Source organism: Anguilla rostrata, chromosome 2 (assembly GCF_018555375.3).
Source record: "Anguilla rostrata isolate EN2019 chromosome 2, ASM1855537v3, whole genome shotgun sequence".
Taxonomy (NCBI): Eukaryota; Metazoa; Chordata; class Actinopteri; order Anguilliformes; family Anguillidae; genus Anguilla; species Anguilla rostrata.
The window spans coordinates 35,358,004-35,377,827 of record NC_057934.1 but is presented as its reverse complement, the minus strand read 5'-3'; the positions used below and the strand labels follow the sequence as shown (position 1 = coordinate 35,377,827).

The 19,824-nt window shown below is 41.6% G+C and overlaps 1 protein-coding gene across 1 annotated transcript in view; it reads right to left on the bottom strand.

Moving 5' to 3' along the window:
* plcl5 (phospholipase C like 5) overlaps positions 1-9,701 on the bottom strand; it is an 81,067-nt gene extending 71,366 nt beyond the window's left edge. The window contains exons 1-2 of the mRNA XM_064321807.1: positions 9,507-9,701; positions 8,844-9,178 (exon numbers count right to left, since the gene is read on the bottom strand). Of these exons, the coding sequence (XP_064177877.1) occupies positions 8,844-9,164 (321 nt within the window). The 5' untranslated portion in view covers positions 9,165-9,178; positions 9,507-9,701. The remainder of the gene's footprint in view (positions 1-8,843; positions 9,179-9,506) is intronic.
* Between the last annotated feature and the right edge of the window lie 10,123 nt (positions 9,702-19,824).

Genomic DNA, 19,824 nt, shown 5'->3' with positions numbered 1-19,824 from the left:
CAGTCGATATTTATACAAACTAGGTCGACGCTGCTTGGGTCCTATCTGTACACAGCCATTACATGGCTGCGATGCTTCAGGCATTACATTCTGCTACACTGGTCCAAAACCATTCCATTCTTCTGGCAGAACTACAGCTTACTTGTCAAGATTTATTGGCATATAACATGCTATGTGTGTGCCTACACACGCATGCACACATGCACGCACACACACAAGCACACATGCACGCACGCACACACTCATAGCTTGTTCCACAAGTGAACCTGTGATGAGAAGCAGTACACGTATGCATATATGTAACCTGAAATGTTTGCATTGCAATTTAAAATTCTACGGCAGAGAAAAAAGGTACTCAGTGGAAAAACATCTGAAAATGATCTGTTCCCAAACTTTTTCTGCTTGTACAATGCGGCCTTTTTTAATGCACTGCAAGGGGCCCCAGGTGAATTGAGTTTTCAGTGTCGCATTACAGACGCTTGAGACAGAGCCTCATCTTTTACAGAGGCATTAGGAGACCAGCACCGAGAGAAGGCTCAATTGAAATGGTGCTAGCAAATCAAAATCACGCTTCACAAAATACCAATGAAATTACTCCCCTTATTCTGATGTATGATGCATGCTGTAAATATACAGAGCTGCTAAAAAAGGAAACCTAAAAGGAATTTATCCAGTTCCCAAAATGCATTTATCTCTCGTTTTCACAAAGTGAAACATATATGGTGCTATAACCTTTCATTGGAGAGAGAGCCCTCCATCCCTGGCTGGGCAGGAATTCAGAAGTAGTATCAACGGTAATCGGACACTTGCCCTATGGGGCATCCGCGCCCGCGTGTAAAGAGATATCCCAGGCACTCTGCTCTATACATCGCTTAGTCTATTGTGCTACAGTTTATAGCTGATCTCAAAATGGATCCTTTGTGAAAGATCTACTGAACCCGCTACTACCTTACCTTGCCCCCCATCCCTCCAGCCTCCATTCAATACCTCCACTCGGCACAAATCACTAACGCCCATGAAAGCCCGGCCATCCTGGCATCCCGTCCTTCAGCCAGCCCTTCGGGTTCTCCTTAACGCACTTAATTGCGGCTATTCTTAGGGCCTGCGGGCGGCGGTGTTCGTTGGCGTTCGCCGCGAACCGGCGACCAACGTGGGCATCCGGCTCTGTTCCAAGCCGCTGCAGGAGAGCCACTCCGGCAGGCCCTACCGTATATCACCGCGAGTAAAACCGCGTCTTTGCCTGGTTGTCTGTTCACTTGTTGCGCTTAGGGCAATGCCACATCTGGCATCATTCGCAATGTAGGATTGTGTAGGTAGGACAAGTATGGATTGATTTACATGCACAGTGCAGAGGCTTAAAGTTTTCTTTTCCCCCAGTCTGCACCTATTCAAGAGGTAAAGTAAAGACGATATAAGCGCTTTATCCAAAGCGCTTTACATGATGCCTCTCATTCGCCACATTAGGTAGGTTAGGTGCTTGCTCAAGGACCTCGAATGCCCAGGCGGCTTGAACGCAACCCTCCATGCAGACAATCGTCTTACCTCCTGAGCTATGTCGCCCCAATTCAGTCTGACTAACAGCTATGTTTCGCAATAACAAGGGTTGAACTGTTAGACAGATGCATATGGAAATGGAATGAAATAGAAACGTTAAAAATATCATTCATCAAAGCATAAAACCATTTGTCAAAAAACAGCTTGCACATGATTTTGCTTTCATCAGAATATGAGACATTAAATAAACACCACGGTAATGCAATTACCATAAATTAAATTATTTTTTGTGTATTGCAACAGACTCCAAGTCTGAACATCACACTTACAAGCAATAAAATTTTGTCCATTCATTTTTCTCAAACGATAAACAAGCCTATATTGGATTATGTGTTTTAAGTTATTGCTACTGAGTAGAAATTGTGTGCGCACACCTTGAAGAACTCTATTCTGAGAGTGCATGGTTATGGCTTGCTCTCTCTGAATGAACATGGGACCAGGAGCCAATATTTTATTACCCTGCTATGAGTAATAATCCCCTGCTCTTCAATCAGCAGTCATTCACAAATTCTTTTCCTGACTTGTTATGTTTCACAAAAGTGCTTACTGTCAATGAAGTGTCGTGTTCTGAGAAACCCTGTTCAAATTCAGCGGTAAAGATGCTGTGACTGCTGTGACAAAAAAAGCCCTGATACATTACCCGTTTCCCTTTTCATGTTTAACTCATACACGCTGGCTACATGATCACAGAAAAATCTATAATTAGACCCAGTTCTGTAGAAATATTTTTGAAATATACCCGTTTTTAAGGCCTGGAAAGGAATAAATCACCACAGTGCTTGTCCACTGCCATTTCTATCAGACTGATTATTTCTAAGTGCCTGATTTTTTTCCTTCACACACAAAGCTTGTCCCCAACAGGTTTCTTAAGGTGAGCTATGGAGTCATATCTAAGCCGAAAAGCAGAGAGTCCCACAGCAAAACCTGTCCTCCAGGAAGCCCCGGGAGGTCCTCTGCAGCCCACAACTAGCCTAACTCAGGAATGGAAAACATCCCATAAGAAGGGGACCTTACAATGTACGCATGTACAGAAATAATGCTCTCTAACAGAGACCCAGCAACATCAGCATCCACATCAGTGAACACCTAACAGTCTGTGTTTACGTGTCCTTTCCCTCTCAAAATGCACCACAGACGCAGACTCCGTTTCACTCAAGGGGCCGACAAGATAATCGTTCACAGGTGTGTGTGCTGATTGAAGACACCCCAGTTCAGTCCTCAGTGACAGATTCTCTGACCTAGCAAGGAATGATAACACATAAAATGAACCAATCAGAAAGGTAATTAGCTCAGATAATGTCCGTTCAAAACAACAACTCTGCTGACTCAATATCCTCTTCTGTTTCGTGACTAATATTTTCATTCTATTGCTGCAAAACAGTTTAAGCAAGAACACTGCAGGTTGTTAGAGACAATGTATTTTAGCATTCCCAGGCAAGGTGGCATTAAGTGACTTGCACTAGCCTAAATCCAGGCTATTGCAAGTCTATTAATAGGTATCAGTGTGATAAACAACGTTGAACTGAGCTAGAACTGAGCTACGTTTAAAAAAAAAGCCTTATCGCTAATGTGTTTTTATGAAGAGACATGAAAATAAAGACTACTTTCATATCCTGTCTGGGAGGTTTCATTATAAGAGCTGAGCTGTTGCTTTTTCTTCTGCTGTGCCACAAAAAAGCACCATCACAAGACTTGGCAAAACCTCAAAATACAACAACATGCAAGTTAAAAGTAGGCTCCAAAACAGCTCAATAAAACAGAATCAAACTGATGGGAGGCTGACTGCTTCTCATAGCAGCTCATCCATCTACAGGGGGCATACAAAGTGCTAGAATCCATCCTTGCAAGTTTTCTACAGTGGACAAAACAAAGAAAATTAGATGCTTCTCATGAGTTTTTAATTTTGATCATCTCTTGCTGCTTCTTGTTTAATGGAAACACTTGCAGCGGTCAGCCTACTTTCAAAGCCACACACGGTTTATGGGAGGTCACAGAGGAAGTACTCCTGAGATGAACACTGCCATGCCAGTGGTGATTAACAGTGGTGCAGGCCACAGGAGGGGTGGCCTCTAGTCACCTAACAAACCTATACTCACAACAAGCGCCGCTTGGACACAACTGAGTGAGATAATTGATAAAACACACACAGAGCTTAAGTAAAGAGAATCAACAATGAAGACATCTGCTCTTTTTTCTTTTACAGAAAGCTGAAGTGCACTCCTGGAACATTTTCACTGCTTGCAGACTACAGCTAAATGGTGAAAGTTATTGGACCATGATATACATAAGATGGACAAAGTGATCGAATACATGGAGAAAAAAGCCATTCAGACACACTCTGTAAAGGACATTGGGACACACAGGGCCTTTGTAAAATGGCTGGCCAGATCTATATATGGGGAACACACTGTGCTTTCTTTCATCTTTACACGTTATCTCCTGTTAATTACCCTGCTCAGACCATCATTCAAGTAAAACTGACCCACTTGCTGAATCTGTTCTGGTTTACACAACTCACGCTTTTTCCTAGTTGAAAAGAAGATCAAAAACAATTTTCCTAGTTGAAAAGAAGATCTCTTGGTTCATTTTTTTAACTCATGGACAGTTTGAGTGTGGCAATTCAGACACATTTAATAAAAAATAGCCATTGCTACGGAGCACACAAATGACCACAGATCTGTGGAGCATGAAGTCAGAACAAAAGCTGTCCTTGTTTATTAAGCATCCCCATCACTGTCAATGACAACACCAACATCAGCAGTAATTTCCATTTATTTCCTTTTTTAAGGCAATGGACAGTCCACTGTGCTGTCATATTTTTTGCTTTATTCAGACAGGAAGAAAGCAGAGAGGGTAACAGATAGAGAAGGGATCTCAGCTGAGAAGGAGCCCTGATTAGGGGATCAGATAGGGGGTCGTATAAGGCTGAAGAGTCTGCAGCAGAACCTATGGATTGTGCCACACTTCTCACCAATATCGTCATCATTACCATGTAAAGGTACTACAGTTAGGCGTCACTCCACATAGACACTCCACATCTGTGTGAACCATTCATTAATTTCGACCAAAGACCGAACAAAAGCAAAGAGAGTGTTGGTTATGAGCACTCTTTCAGCACATGATAAAAGCATGTTCAGATCATTTCACCTGATACGCAGGAGATGCATTATCGACAGAGCACAGTTTAACAGCCGCTCCGTGAATTCACAGACGTCGCACCATCCAAAGGGGAAACGGGCGCTAACGATACAGTTGCGCTCAGACGAGGCGGCTCGTTCTGCTCCTCGGGTCCTGAAATATGCAGGGTCAGCGCTGAAAGCGCACCCTCGACCGGCACAGTGACCTTAATCTGAATGAAGAGCGAGACGCTCGTCTTTCACCAGCCCGCTGTTTACTCTCAGGGGCGCGGGGGGGGGGGGGGGGCTTCGGAAATGCGCGCGTTCCCCTTGCGCGCGGTTTGCATTTCACAGATGGCCGCGCTCAGGGCAACATCAAGGGAGACCCGATGCGTCTCTGCCACAAACATCTGTCGTCACGCACATCAATCTGCGTCCTCGGCGTCTCGCCGCGTTCTTTCCCTCCTAATTGAGTTGACCAAAAAAAATAAAAATGAACAGAAACGACAGGGCGCCCAGCAGAACACGATGGCGGCATGGAGAGTTAACTCAAACCCTTATGATACAGGGATTCCCTGTACAGACAGACCACCTCAACTATTGAATCCCACTTCTAACCAACAGGGTTTCTGATTGGCTCATTTTTAAGCACACAGGTAAGACTGGAAAGGGCGGGTAATAACCTTGACCAAACCCGGTGTGCTACTGTTCTCAGTGTTGCCAGTCCCACGGCTCCGTGGGGCTGTCCTGGGTGCGTCCGTCAGCGGGTGTGTGGTATTCATTGCCGTGAACTGACCCTTTGACACTATCACGCTGGCTGATAGGCTAATCTCGTTCTCAAGACAGAATCTCAAGCCAGGATCCGCGGGAGCAGCTGGTCTGCCAGAGAGCTGTCCCCCACTGACTGCAAGGCCAACATTCCGTGAACAATAGGTTCTCTCGCTGCTTAACGGTCGGGCTAAAACAAAAGGGATTTCCTCTGATTTTTTTCAGTTACAAACATATTTCAGGCAACAGAACAGCCCTCTAAATGAAAGAAGCCAACACAATGGAAGAAATAGCATAAGGACACAGCTCATTTATTTTCACATTGTATACTCTTTCGGCTTCCTTGTTATTTTATACCTAGCTCATTATGGTGGGTCCACTGGCACTGTGCACGCAGGCAAATCAAGCGCAAAAAATTCAACTGGCCTATATGGCCGTCACATCTTTTTATGGGCAAAGATACGTGGTTTTGGCATGAGGACACCTCATAAAAGGGGTCAGCGAGTGTGCAGTCGAGCTTCTTTCTGACTGAATTTGAGCTCAGAAGCACCCATGTCTTGTGCAACATGATCTTCTGTTACTTTCACTCCCTGTGCATGCATATCTGTTTGAGGATAAAACACAATATCGCTGTTTAAGGACACTGCCCGAGGTGGTTGGCTTTATTGACACTGCTCTCATGAGTCAAAAGGACTGGAGCAGGAGAAATCTTTCACACAATCATCATTCTCATTACAATAGCTGTCCTTGACAGGTTTTTTTTTTTTTGCTTCTTCAAGAAGTACAACATACAGAACAGTATGTATACATGCTTCATACATGCATGAAACAATCATGTGTACGCATATTACATAACTATAACTCTTGTGTAATACTTGTAATGCAATTGTTGAATTATCACGTTGGTTAGACATGGGTGGAATAGAAAGTTTCAGCGCACTTTAGCACACTTTAGCTTAATTAGGGACGCTAATCTTCACAACACAGGTTTTTTAAAAATGAACAAAAAAAAACCTGCTTTTCACTCGAGTCTTCAGAAATCCAAGAAATGTGGACTGAAAACCAGAACAGAAAACAGGTTTTAAGTGCTATTCTTCACTCATCTGGGCATTGCATAACTGGCTGAGAAGGCCTGTCACTTCTTCTAACTGGCCGTGTGCAACATCTCACCAACAGGAACACAGGGAGCAACAGTCGCCTTGAAGCCTTATTACATAACGGCACTGGAATGAAAACACGCTGGGGCTACTTTTGGAGATGGGCTCTAACCCCTCACACAGCACACTGATTGTGGGAACTTCTTGCAAGCTCTGCATGCGAGCGCAGCCATGCTGGAACCCAACAGCTTTTCCTGTCTTCAAATAACAAGCTGTGGAAATGTGCGCAGATTGCCCTAATCGCACTTAATTGCCAAACTCCGAGGCTCCCATGGCTGGAGCACAGGGCTGGTGCTGACCATTAAACTAAATAATTGACCCAGATATCCAGTGCCCCCCACCCCCAACACTGCATGTATAATATTGCGGCTTCTGCCAACCAACCGGCACCCCTACACCCCCATTCCACGCAACGGGCATGGCTGCACTGTGTGAAATCCATCTTTCACAACAGCACTGAAGGCCCTGCTAGCATCTAAAGCGGAAAATAGCCCAATTCCTACATTATTGAAAGGGATACTGCTGCTGCAGTGACCGCTTGCAGGTAAAGCAGCAACCAGCTGAAAGTTTGTGGCAGAACACTGCAGGTGAAGGCTGGTTTTGCACAGGGGGTTCAGAACAAAAACACAGCTCAGAGATCAGTGGTGAAGAATAACATGGGTTAACCGAGGGAAAAAGTGAAGAAAAACATGCATAAACCATGAGAAATATGATCAGACAAACAGACTTTTTAGAAAATTGCACAACATTTAAATGAACCTTCATGGCCGTCACAATCATTACTGGAGCTAGTGCAAGTGATTTTGCATTTTCAGACAGGTTCACACTTGACTTGAATGATTATCTTGGATTTACAATCCAATTTCGATTTAATTTAGATTTATGTGCTGCACCAATCCCATCTCTTGCATACCATGTTGATATAAACACAAGGGATATTTCTCTGCCATCACTGGCTCATCCACACACATGCAGTGTCCACAAGACAGCACAGCTTGTGTATTCTACTTTCAGCCACAGGAACTTTACAGTCATGCCATGGATCAAAATTTGACACCTAGAGAGACCACACAAGTGCTTAACTGTGATAAACCACATGATGTTTGGTTTAGGTATAGCCAGGAATAGGTATCGACAGGAAAGCCTGTCACTTCAAGCACACAACAGTTAGCATAAAAAGAATACTGAATAATATTTTTGTGATAAATTACCACATAAAACTAGAAAGCATGCATTTTATGCATTTATTGCAAGAATTTGCATACATATAGATTTTTTTGTATTTAAAAAAAAAAAAAAACATTACTTCGCTTGCACACATTTAAAAACGTGTCACACCTGTCACAAAATGTGACTGATAAGTCACCTCCCATTGGAATTCCTCTTCCAGTTTGACAGCCAAATTCAAATTTTAAATCGCTTCGTGTTCTCCGTAGACTGCTACAGACATTTTAAGCCTAACTACATTACACGCACGTAGGCCATTAGCAGAGCAAACTAGTCTTTCAGAATATGTAAAACTGCATGCATGGGAAACCAAAAAATATTTATTTGCCTCAGGGCACAATTTATAAGCGAAGTTCTCCCTTTTTTTAAATGCATGATGGTTGTACGAAAACTGCACTGAATATATCCTTCAAAACCACATTTAGTGCAATTACAGAAAATCATAATAATAATAATAATTATTATTATTTTATTATTGTTATTATTATTATTATTATTGTTATTATTATTATTAAATGTGATCCATCTATTGTATCAGTCATGACGAGACGGTATTAGCCCCGGGCCTAAATAAAATGTACCACAGTCTTCACACATTAAAATCAGTATTCTGTTAAGAAATCACTATGCTCCCAAAAGCAGCTTTGAATTGGATATTTCCCCTGCATACGTCTCGTTCATTCTGTGATTAGCCTATTGTCAGAGTATGCTAACGCATCTCAACAAACAGTAGGGAAACTTCGTGAATAGCTCTATGTGACTCAAATTTGTTATTAATGCAATCTGAGTATCTAGCTAATTATGCGCCCAAAATGCTAGAGCATTAAAATTTGTAGTAGCAAATAACTTGCTAATAATTTCCTATGTAAATAGTTTCTTAATCGGTTTATGAATATAGTTAGATATAGCCTACCAATGTCAATTACCACGGTACACGTTTTGACGCAAGTTTGTGTCAGTCTCTGATATTAGCTAATTAATGACATTACCTCATGATAAAGTAAAAGTGAAACAAACTAACCTTCATGATGCTGCAAGGTGTGATCAAGCCTCCCGGATTCCTCTCATTGGAATTATCCCGGCTTCTGCTGCCAGCCCTGGGACTGCCGTGTTCTTTGTGTCTTCCATTCGTGCACACCGCCTCGGCTCCTACGGCGGGGTGCGCGGTACCTACGGCCGCCGCAGCAGCAGCAACGTCCAGAAATGCCCGAGTACTCGACGAAAGAAACACGGCGTCATTGTTGTTTAACCCCACTATCTCTGTCCCGACCGGTACCGCAGCCGTTGGATTGAGCAAAGGTCCCGTTCGTGCTTCGGTAGCCTGTACCTCCTCCGCCATCATCCCAACATCACCAACTAAAACACAAAAATCATCACGCAGACTGCTGCAATTGTTGTCTTCTAGAATTTCATTTGGTTAAACATTAAAAATCAAAAAAATATCCCGGCCGTACGCAAAAGGTACATTGATACAGGAGCAGTGCACGTCTCGTTCAAACGCACAGGGCAAGCAGTATGGGAAAAGCAGCCCCCCTCCAACTCTTGCCGGCTCTGGACATGAAATTAAGCAGATGGTGCTCTTTTGTGCTCTTGAGTTAGAAAGTGTTTCTGATGTTCTTAAAAGATATTCTGCAGCGACTCCATGGCGATAACGAATAGCTCCTAATAACGAACTGAACAGTACCTGCTACTTTTTGTTTTCAGACGCAGTAGTCTCAGTCTAGGCTACACAACGTTGCTGTCGGTTTCCTTCTTTAGGCTGCGCTTGAATGCTGGTTTGTGAACGAGCGAGAACAAGCGGGGGCACTTCCTTGCTTACACACGTGCTTCCTCGGGATGCGGCTATTTACAACGCGTATCTCTCTCTCTCTCTCCCTCTCCCTCTCCCTCTCTCTCTCTGAATTTTGATTCTAATTAAAGTACGCAACGTTTTATTGCTAACATATGTCTTATGTCATATATAATATCATATGGCAAATCTTATCAGATGCGTCAAAGGTCAACAAGAGACTTCCAAGTGATTGCTGTATGAAGTCCCGTCAGTCTTTCATTGGTCTGATATGAAAGTGTGTATGTTCTCGCAACATAATCAAGAAACCAGGTGTTTTCCTTCATGTAAACATTCTTATCACTAAAAGGTTACTGGGTTAATGTGTTAAGATATCTAGATTTTTAAATCAATGTTTTGGTTGTATTGGATACATTTTTTTAATGGTCTTATTTAAAAACTTTTTTTTAAAGCTGTGCGTTTGACTCAGGTCAACTTTAGAAATATTGAAGGTGTGAAAAAAGAATAGGTCATGAGAAAAATCCAGTGTTCCCTGCTCAAGACGGCAGCAGCTTGATTTAAATGCGAACTGCAAGTCGACGTCGCCGGAAGAGAAAACCCAATTGTGATTAAGCGCTCTCTGGCGGCTGCTAAATTGGTGTTAAAAAGCGTTGCGTTGCGAATTGCACAGGCGTTATACTGGCTCTGGCAATAATAATAAGCTACGTCAGGCTAATCGAGAAAATGAATTTGTGTAACCTTGAAACGAAAAAAGAAACGGTGTGGCATGGAATTCCATATATTGTGGGAACCTGTCATATATTGTAATAACAAGAATGGAATTTGAACCATTTTGAATTGGGATCTAGACGTTTTGTAACCCTGTAAGAATTAGCCTACTGGAGAATTGGAATAGGAAAAATTACCATCTTTGGCTCTGAAATTGTGGTGGCATGTATACATTTTGAATCTGAATTGAATTAGTCCATCCCAGATTGCCGTAGTGTCATTGAAAAGTACGTAAAATTGTGTATAATTTGTTGTAAAAGGCAACTTTTAAGCCCCCACGACTGAGTGGTCGGGGGAGAAGTCTCACTGTTGTGTTAATTTTAAATAATTTTAATTGCTGTCTCTGTCACCTTTGATGCGTTTTCTAGCTTTGAAGTGATGGCATTCAAATTTGTGACAAACTGGTTATATGTCCTGTTATTTATTGTCCTTCTAAAACACATGGTTGGGTTGTTTTTCAATAGAATCATCTGTCATCTGTTGTGCTCGACTATGATAAAGTTTTAATGGTCGGTGATTATCCACGTCGATGATGTTTCCGAAGCTTTTGCTTCCGAGTTTTTACTTAAACAAGGCACTCTTTTAATTTTAGGCAAGCTGTTTCTAGTCCCACACATAATCGTGGCCACACTTAGAATTGGTTTTTACTTTTGGACTGAGTCTAGCTCTCGGTCTTTGGAAGACATCTTTGTTTCTGACCACAAATGTATTTTCCTTGATACTGTGTTCCACGCTGATGTTCTTAACCTTAATCGCACCGTAAGATCTCATATTTTAATGCTGATTCAGCTGCGAATTCTACTGTTTTTAATGGCCTGAGTGTAACAATGACTCATCTAGTCAAGTCAGTGACTTGGTTTGGTGTTTTAATAACGTATGTTCAACCGCGTTGGATAATTTTTGCTACTTTTAACACACGGCCTAATCCTTACTCTTGGCTGAATGAAGGAATGCTACTTTTTAAAATAAAATGTCGGAGGGCTGAGCGTAGATGGACATGGTCCAAACTTCAGGTTCAGTTCCTGCTCATGAAAGATTGGTTGTTTTCTTATAATTCAGAAATTATGTATGCAAAACCTGCTTATTTAAATAGTTTAATTAGTGCCCTAAGCATAACCAAATGTTTTACTACTGATTGCCTTGTCAACGGTGCTCCATCTGTTACTCCTTTTTCTTCCATTGACCGTGAACAATTTCTAACCTTTTTTGTTGAAAAGATAAGGGATATCAGAGCCAAGGTTACATTTCCTCCTGCTGGTATGGACTTATCCCCACCTAGTTGTAATACTGATGCTCTGACTGAGTTCACACCTATTTCTTTAAAGGACTTAACAGACTGTTAATTCCTTTAAAGACTGTTTTCACTTATGATCATCTTCCAGCCCTTGTGATGCTATGCCTGCCAATATTCTCAAGGAGGTTTCACTGTCTATTCGCTATTGTGACTGAATCCTTCACTTTGGGCTGTGTTCCCGACTAAGTTAGCCAGTATATAACTTCTTCTTTAAAAAAACCTGCCCTTGATCCAGGAATCTCTAGTAATTGTACACCAACCTCCAAATTGGCATTTATTTCTAAGTTTCTGTCAAAGTGGTCTCATATCAGCTACTAGACATATTGGAGGCCAACTGCATTTTTAAAAGGTGTCAGTCAGGTTTTTGTCAGTGACATAACACAGAAACTGCACTGCTGAGAGTACTAAATGACATTCTAATGCATGCTAGTGAGGTCTCTATTCTGGAACTGCTGGATCTCAGGACTGCCTTTGATACAATCGATTATGACATCCTGATTAATACTGTAGGCTTAGGCAGTTGGTTGACATATCAGGGACTGCTTATAATTGGTTTTCGTCTTATTTATCTGACCGAAAATATTCAGTGTTTGTTGGTGAAAAGATGTCCTCAACTGCTGCTCTTTCATGTGGAGGTGCCTCAAGGCTCCATTCTTGGCCATATTTTATTTTCCCTTCACATATTTACCCTGCCTCTGGTTAATTTAATACAACATTTTAATATCTTTTCATTTTTATGCTGATGACACACAGCTGTACCTGGCTGTCAAACACAATAATCTTAGCATGGTTAATCTAACTGACTCTTTTTAGCCATTAAGGACAGGATGTCTTACTACGTCCTTAAGCCAAATGAAGACAAAATTGAAGTTCTGGTTCTTGGGCCCAATAATAGGTGTTATTTTTTATTATTGCTTGAATCTTCTCTTGCATACCAAGAAACTCCTCCAACATCACTAAGATCATAGGTATCCTGTCTTTTCAGCACACTGGGAAAATAATTCATGCTTTTTGTCATCTCACTTGGACTATCGTAATGATCTGTTTACTTTAATTATATGAACTTTCTTATTTACAGATATAGCAGTAGACTTGTAAAAATGGCAAACTTAACTTCATTGTTGATAATACACAGTAGTATGGAATATTTATTGTTCCCATAAAACATTACTTATGATGAAAAAAATTGCATGGATTTATAAATGTCACAGAATGAAGAGGAATGAAATAAAAAGGATTAAGTTGCAATAATTACTGTGGATAATACAGTGTTCAGACCAGTGTTTGGTGAATTTACTCAAATTTGAACTGAGAGGAATTGAATTCATTCAAATAATTAATATGAAAAAGGATTTAATTGACTGAAGTTAAAGTATAAGAGAATTGTATTGATGTAATTGAACCCCAGTTTACCACATGAATGTGATTTCTTTGATTTAGAGGATACATTAAATGAACATGTAATTGTATTTCCTTAAATCTGAAACACATGTCCAGTAATTTATATCCTTATCCGTATAGTGACAAGATGACACAGAAGTCTCCAATGGGTGTGACACCAGCAAAACCATGGGATGTAGGCTGAATTTGTTGTATCATTTATATGCAACAAACAACATAAAACAGTTTGCTAAAGCGAATAAGCTTTACTAATGAGCTTCTTGCAAGTAAATTAGGGGATGTCAATGTATGATTGTGACTTTATCTGAACCTCGGATAGCTAGCTAGGGCTTGTATAGCTAACTAGATCATAGGTAGATAAATACATTTACAAACTTGTTTGGAACTTTAAAACTTTTAAACTTGAAACTTTACTTCCAGGTTCATTACATTATTTTACTACTCATATTCTCTCCTTTCAATTTTAAGAGTTCAAATATAATCAAGCCCAGTAAAATTTGTCCTTTAATTTTTTTTCTTGTTTTCCTTACAAGTTTCTAGCTTTCTTTCCAAGTGTGTGCAAATGTATGTTAAAGTACATGGATAGAAACTATTATATTGAGTCGTATGTGTGTGAATGAGCTGAATGAGAAGTCTCAGTTAAATCGGTGCTAATTTTCTTAAATATCAGTATGTGCATAAAACTTTTATGAAAACACAGATTAAAATCAAATTCACATGAACACAAATATTATACAGCTTACATGTGGTTTAAACAGTTTGTTCATATTACATGAAATGTTTTTTCCTCTACAATGCTCATTGCCAGTGCTTGAAGTGGAAAAAAATAAGTGCCGGTACTTGACAAAAACGTGGTTCTGATACGGCATACCGGTCTGTTCCAGCACACTTCAAGAGCTGATGCTACCACTGACTACAACTGTCTTTTGCTGGGAAGAGAATATGGTTGGACCGGGGCAGAAAAAAGGGAGAGTACCGGGAGCTTAAAATAAGTGCTGATACGCAAGAGACGTACTACGACGTACTACAAAGAGCAAATTAAGTGCCAGTACCACGTGCCAATGATTGACGGCACACTTCAAGCACTGCTCATACAGTAAAATACATTTGAAACAATAACCCACTACAAACATATGGCTGTCCCACTGTCTTGGAGAGATCTGAGTGGTTGTTGTGGTTTCAGATCTATCCACCAGCACCCCTAACACACATCAGCCTGCAAAACCCTAACACGGAACTGCTTGTGATGCAACTGCCACAGGCAAGCTCTTACCTGTATTCACAGAACAGCAGCAGCTTACCTTATACATACTCATAAAACAGCAGAAAGGCAGAGCTTGCTCTCTGGCCGGCTTCTTTCCCATCTGCTTCACTCTTTCATCATCAAAGCCAGTTTGCATTGCAGCCAGTACTCTCGCTGATGTAATGGCCTGCAGAATTATACAAATGGATGTTCAGCTTGGCTCTGCTTATTGCGGTTGCAGTAGGGGTTTATCATACACTGAAAATGTCTCCTGATCAGATCGAGGATAGAGCTGTATAAATTCATTTCATCATTAGGGGTGTGTGTGTGTGTGTGTGTTTGAACGTGCCTTACATTACATTCATTTAGTAGACTTACAATTTGAAAGGTCATGTGTGGATCCACATAAGTTATGAGCATGGGCTTTGATGAAGGACTATTAAAAGAAATTAAAGGGGCAGTCCCAGGGTTGAGCAGACTTAGCCTACTATTGCTCTACTGTCTCACTACCACATTATTCTTCTTTGTCTTCCCATTTTTCCCTCCATTAAGTATATTTCAGGAGACAATGCCAGTGACAGAGACCAAGTCGGCAGTGACAACCTGCTTAGCAACTAGCCATTACAGTTTCTCTCTCTGAAACTACAGGTTTCCAGTCATTCAAGATAGCATTTTAAATTGGATGATCAATATGATAAGACTGGGAACTGGAAATGTATGTGCAGTATGTATGTTGTAAAATATGGACATATCAATAATATATCTTTGCTTTTCTGTATCCAAGTTACCATACGCTAGCTGTGCTGCCGTGGGACATTGTAGAACAGAATTGCTGTTACTAGGGTGATACATTTTCGCTATAAAGAAAAAGGCTTTTGTTAGAGACTCTGCATCTAATGGAAGATTCATGGTATACCTGAAAAAAAGTTATCCTCAGGTCCCAAGCCAGATATTTTATGTCGACCCCAGGAAGACTAACAGTCGTTCCGGCGACAGCTAATGGGGATCCAAAATAAACGATAAACAAACAATAAACAATACTGAAAGAGAGGAAGACTGAAAGATGGGGGAGGAGGCCATACTTACAGACTATAACGTCTGCTGAACAGAGGCCAACTGCCCAGAGCACCACTGGTACTGACATTACATCTCACAGACCTGTGAAAACAAAGCACAGTAACACATTCAGCACTGACCTTACACACTGCAAAGTATGGTAATGCATTCAACACCAAGCTCACAGACAGATGGACTCTGTTAATGTTGAATAACTGCCAGTGGTGGTGCTCCAGGTGGACACTTACCTTATAGTAGTGAGCCAAACTCTCCTGTATGGAGGCCCCTAGAACAAAGTCCATGGAAACACAGATATATAACTGTTTTACACATCTTTGCCAAACAGTTTTAGAGAAGGAACCACTCAGATGCTGAAATTAACACTCATAGGCAGAACTGGGGATGAAGCCAATTCCATTCAGAAATGGACTGCAATTCAACTCAATAATTAAATCCTGTTACTGTTTTTCTGTGAGGATTTTACAGTTTCCTGAACTGACTGACTGACCCACAAGGCCTGACTCACAGGCCACTGTTTTACTTCGCACAGCAACAACTTTATTTAGGTCCACCCACCACTTCTCCAGCTCTCTTTGTGGCTGGTGGAAATTCCCAAATAATTGAAAACAGGAAACAGGCATTGCGTTCAACCAGACTCACAGGAGAGATTGAGTTTGGGACAGCTCATCTAAGACACATTCTGGTGGACAGGATCTCAAACTCAAAGTTTGCCTTGATGGTGCATGTGTAGGGGTGCAGCCTCACCCTAGTCCTCAAAGAAATTCATGAGGAAGACAGGATGACAAGGAGACCCGGTTAGAGAATAACTTCAACAGTGAACATAGTTTACAAGCCCCTAGCCCTGGGAGACATGGGTTTACTAGCCTTACCTATGCTGCAACATACACCACATCCCCAATCCAATTGGCTACATCCTAAATCTCCATGTTGTACTATAGGTTATAGGTCTGTGCACTGACTTAATGTTGGTTGGACACTGATGATTCAACATCTGATCATTGCCTTGATCATTTTGTGTGCACTTCTGTAAATTACTCTGGAATAGAGCGTCTTTTAAAAGCATAAAGACTATGTCTATCAATCAATTTGTCTATCATAGAAGGCATCTACTTAATCTACATATAGGAAACATTTCATGGATGTATTTGTTTTATAAATGCGCAGCCTGCATGTACCATCTTAATAGAATAAAAAGAATCTGGCCCACAGGAAGAAACAGCTGAAGAACGCTTGTGTGTGTGTGTGTGTGTGAGTGAGTGCACAAGTACAGCAGCCCTGTCTCTAACCAGCTGCTCATCCCTTCAGAAGTCACTTCAGTTTGTTGAGATGGTCTGTTTAGGGGTCTTCAGCAGGCAGCAGGCACCCGCAGGGGGGAAGCAGAGAGGCAGCAGGCAGTCAGGAAGACGCCACTTGTGATTAGGGCCATTGAAACCAGAATGAAACCAGCATACAGTGGGGCCTCAGGACCAGGGTTGGGAACTCATGCATTAGAACTATGAGTAAAGCATTTGATATTGAGATGGAATTTTCAGCTGTCACTCACAATATATACAGCTGAAATGTCATGTTGTTCAAATGAGTAGACTGAGTACATTTACATGAGGAGAAATTGGCATGAAATCCAGAAGTCCAGATATGACCTTGCTTCCCCAACTCTGATCCAAGGCCTAGATAAAGTACTGTGACATAAAAGTGATGCTGAAAACAGCACTAGTATCAACTTCAATAGTGATAGAGATATCTACATACTTCAGCAAATGTGTGATCAGATTTGGCCTCCAGCAACATTCCTCTATGCTGGTGTCATGGATGAAGATTTGGACACCGAAAAGAGTAGAGAACTGTGTTTGTGTAACAAATCTTTTCTAAGGAACCTGTAGCAGAGACATTAACGTTTACTCTGTTTCTGTATACAAGGCCGGTAACAGTAGGCCATTCGTACAAAGTAAAACTGGCTGGTTTTACATCGCCAGAACATGAACTGACAAGAATTTTCCAAACAGAGGCTGAAATTTAAGGTCTCAGAGTCAGGTTCGAAGAGCAGTATCGTGGTTAGGCAACAGGGCTCATAACTCAATGTCTGAGGGTATGAGTCTCAGCTGGGACACTTAAGCAAAGCATTTAACCTGAACCGAGAATGACGACTGAAGCGATGCCGCTGCCTTATAGCCCTAGATACCCCAGAGATGAGGGAATATCCCGACCTTGTGATCTTGCAGCATAACAAACTGGGGGATTGATACAGGCCCAGGAGACGCAACCCTGATCTCCACAGCTGTGCTGACTTGTGAACAGCATGAGGTCTGGGAATTGCTGTGGGGGATTTATTGCTGACAAGCCCACCTGCAAACAAAGATTTCGTGTAGTCTGACAGCATAAGGAACGGAACAAGAGCCAGCCATCCTGACAGGAGGCACAAGCATGTTATGAAGAACTGGACAATTTTGTTTATGCTGTACCTGTTTTTATCTGTGTCTGCCCTTTGTCCTGACTACCATTTTCTTTTTATGTTTCAGCTGCAGAGAATGAGGCCAGCCTGTCCTTGCAGGAGAAAATATGTAATTTTCATTAAAACTCCAATTTTCCTTTAACAGCCTTTTCTTTGTAAAAAAAACAAATTGGAGACCTTGTGTGTTTCAGCATGAATGTAAATGAGGGGGAGGGGATTATTAAAAAGCGGCTTGCCGAAAAGGGACAGAAATCTTGTCTCCCTGCTTCAATTTTGCAGAAATTTCAAATGTGGAAACATATCCACTTACTGATATAAAGCTTTAAACCTGACAAGCACAGTCTAAAAAAGGAAGCAGGCTCACTTGCAGCGGGATGGGACATAGCAGTCAAATTATCATTCTTCCAGCGTTAACGGAAGCCATTTAAGGACACAGCTGTTTATGGTAGCGAAGAAAGCGGAGGTGAAGCTGTGCATGAAAATAGTTTTGAATAAGCTCCCAGGGACAGAAATACCATAGCATTCGCACATAGGCTTATCAGCTATATCTATCAATTCATTCATATTGAAATTAGCACACATTTCAGAAATTGCCATTTACATTCCCTAGTTGAGAGGCTTTGCTGTTGGCATCTGATTAATCTTCTAAGGGCAATCGATTTTACAGTTTACTTAACTGGCAGTTATTCTGTCACAACACAAATTTTACTACTCCATTTTACTTAAAGCATCCTTTCCACTTAAGACTTTCCAGACCATGGAATTCATGGGTAGATTATTGTATTCAATTTAATAAGTGTAGCGTTGAGGAGAATACCTGGTTGTAAATGATACCTACTGTAGCATAAACACAGCAGAAGAACAATATACATATATACAGTACATTTCAAATTTTGTAGCCATATTTTCTCCGAATTTGGAACACCCAATTTTTATGCTTGTGCACATCACTGTCAGTTTGGAATAGCTTGCTCTCCAAATGTGATGCTCAGCTACCGTCTCTTTTCACCGTACGGTCCACCAGTTAATCTGGCACAGACACAGAGTCAGAGGAGGATACTTCAGCCGTGGGCTCGACTGCAGGGGGGTGGCTGCTACACAGAGAGAAAAAAAAGGTCCCACCAACTGAAAACCATCTGTTTCCTGGGTGATGCTACAGTCAGTTATGCGCTACCCTGCAAGGTTAGCCAGCCCCAGCCAGCACTGGCACAGTCCAGATTCCATACCAGCATGCACTAAAACAGTGCATTAACAAGACTGGACACACAGCAGCCTGTATTAATAATTAGGGCAGCTGGTTAGCGGCATGTTAGTTTAAAAAATAATGAGTGTCACCCATTTAAAAGACTGTTTTTTTATGTTGTAAAAACACTGCAGTTCTAAGCATCATAATCCAGAAACATAAAACTTTAATTAACTTGAGTCACTTTGGTGATAGGACCATGCCTGTGCCCCACGGGGTCGACCTCCCGAGGAGAACAAATCTGCAAGCACATATCTGCCAAAGGACAGCTTAGGTCACCCGGCAGCTGATGCCAATCATCTGGGCAGGCAAGGCCAGTAAGCTGGTGTAAAACCCCGGGGGGTGGGGGGTGGAAGCAATCTGGCAAGGAAGCCCTCAGGTCCTTGCCAGACCTCACGCTCACGTCTTGGCAGCTACCGGATAATTACTGTAGTTGCCAGATTCATGACGCCAGACCTTGATTAAAGGGGAGTCCATTATTGTTTCCACTTTGCACTCATTTGCACAAAATCAGCTGTCAGCTCTAATTTAAGCCACTTCCCTCATGACTTCCATGCTGCTGGACGGTTCAGAGATGTGGCAGTAAGTCCTCTAGAAGGGATGTCACAATTTGTGGCCGAAGAACTAAAATTTCTGGAAAAGACTGCCAAGCGGAACCCCACTTTTACGTCAGCAACGAGCGCACTTCCCACCTCAGCAAATACTGCTCTGTGTCAGCAAAAAGATAAAAATAAAAAT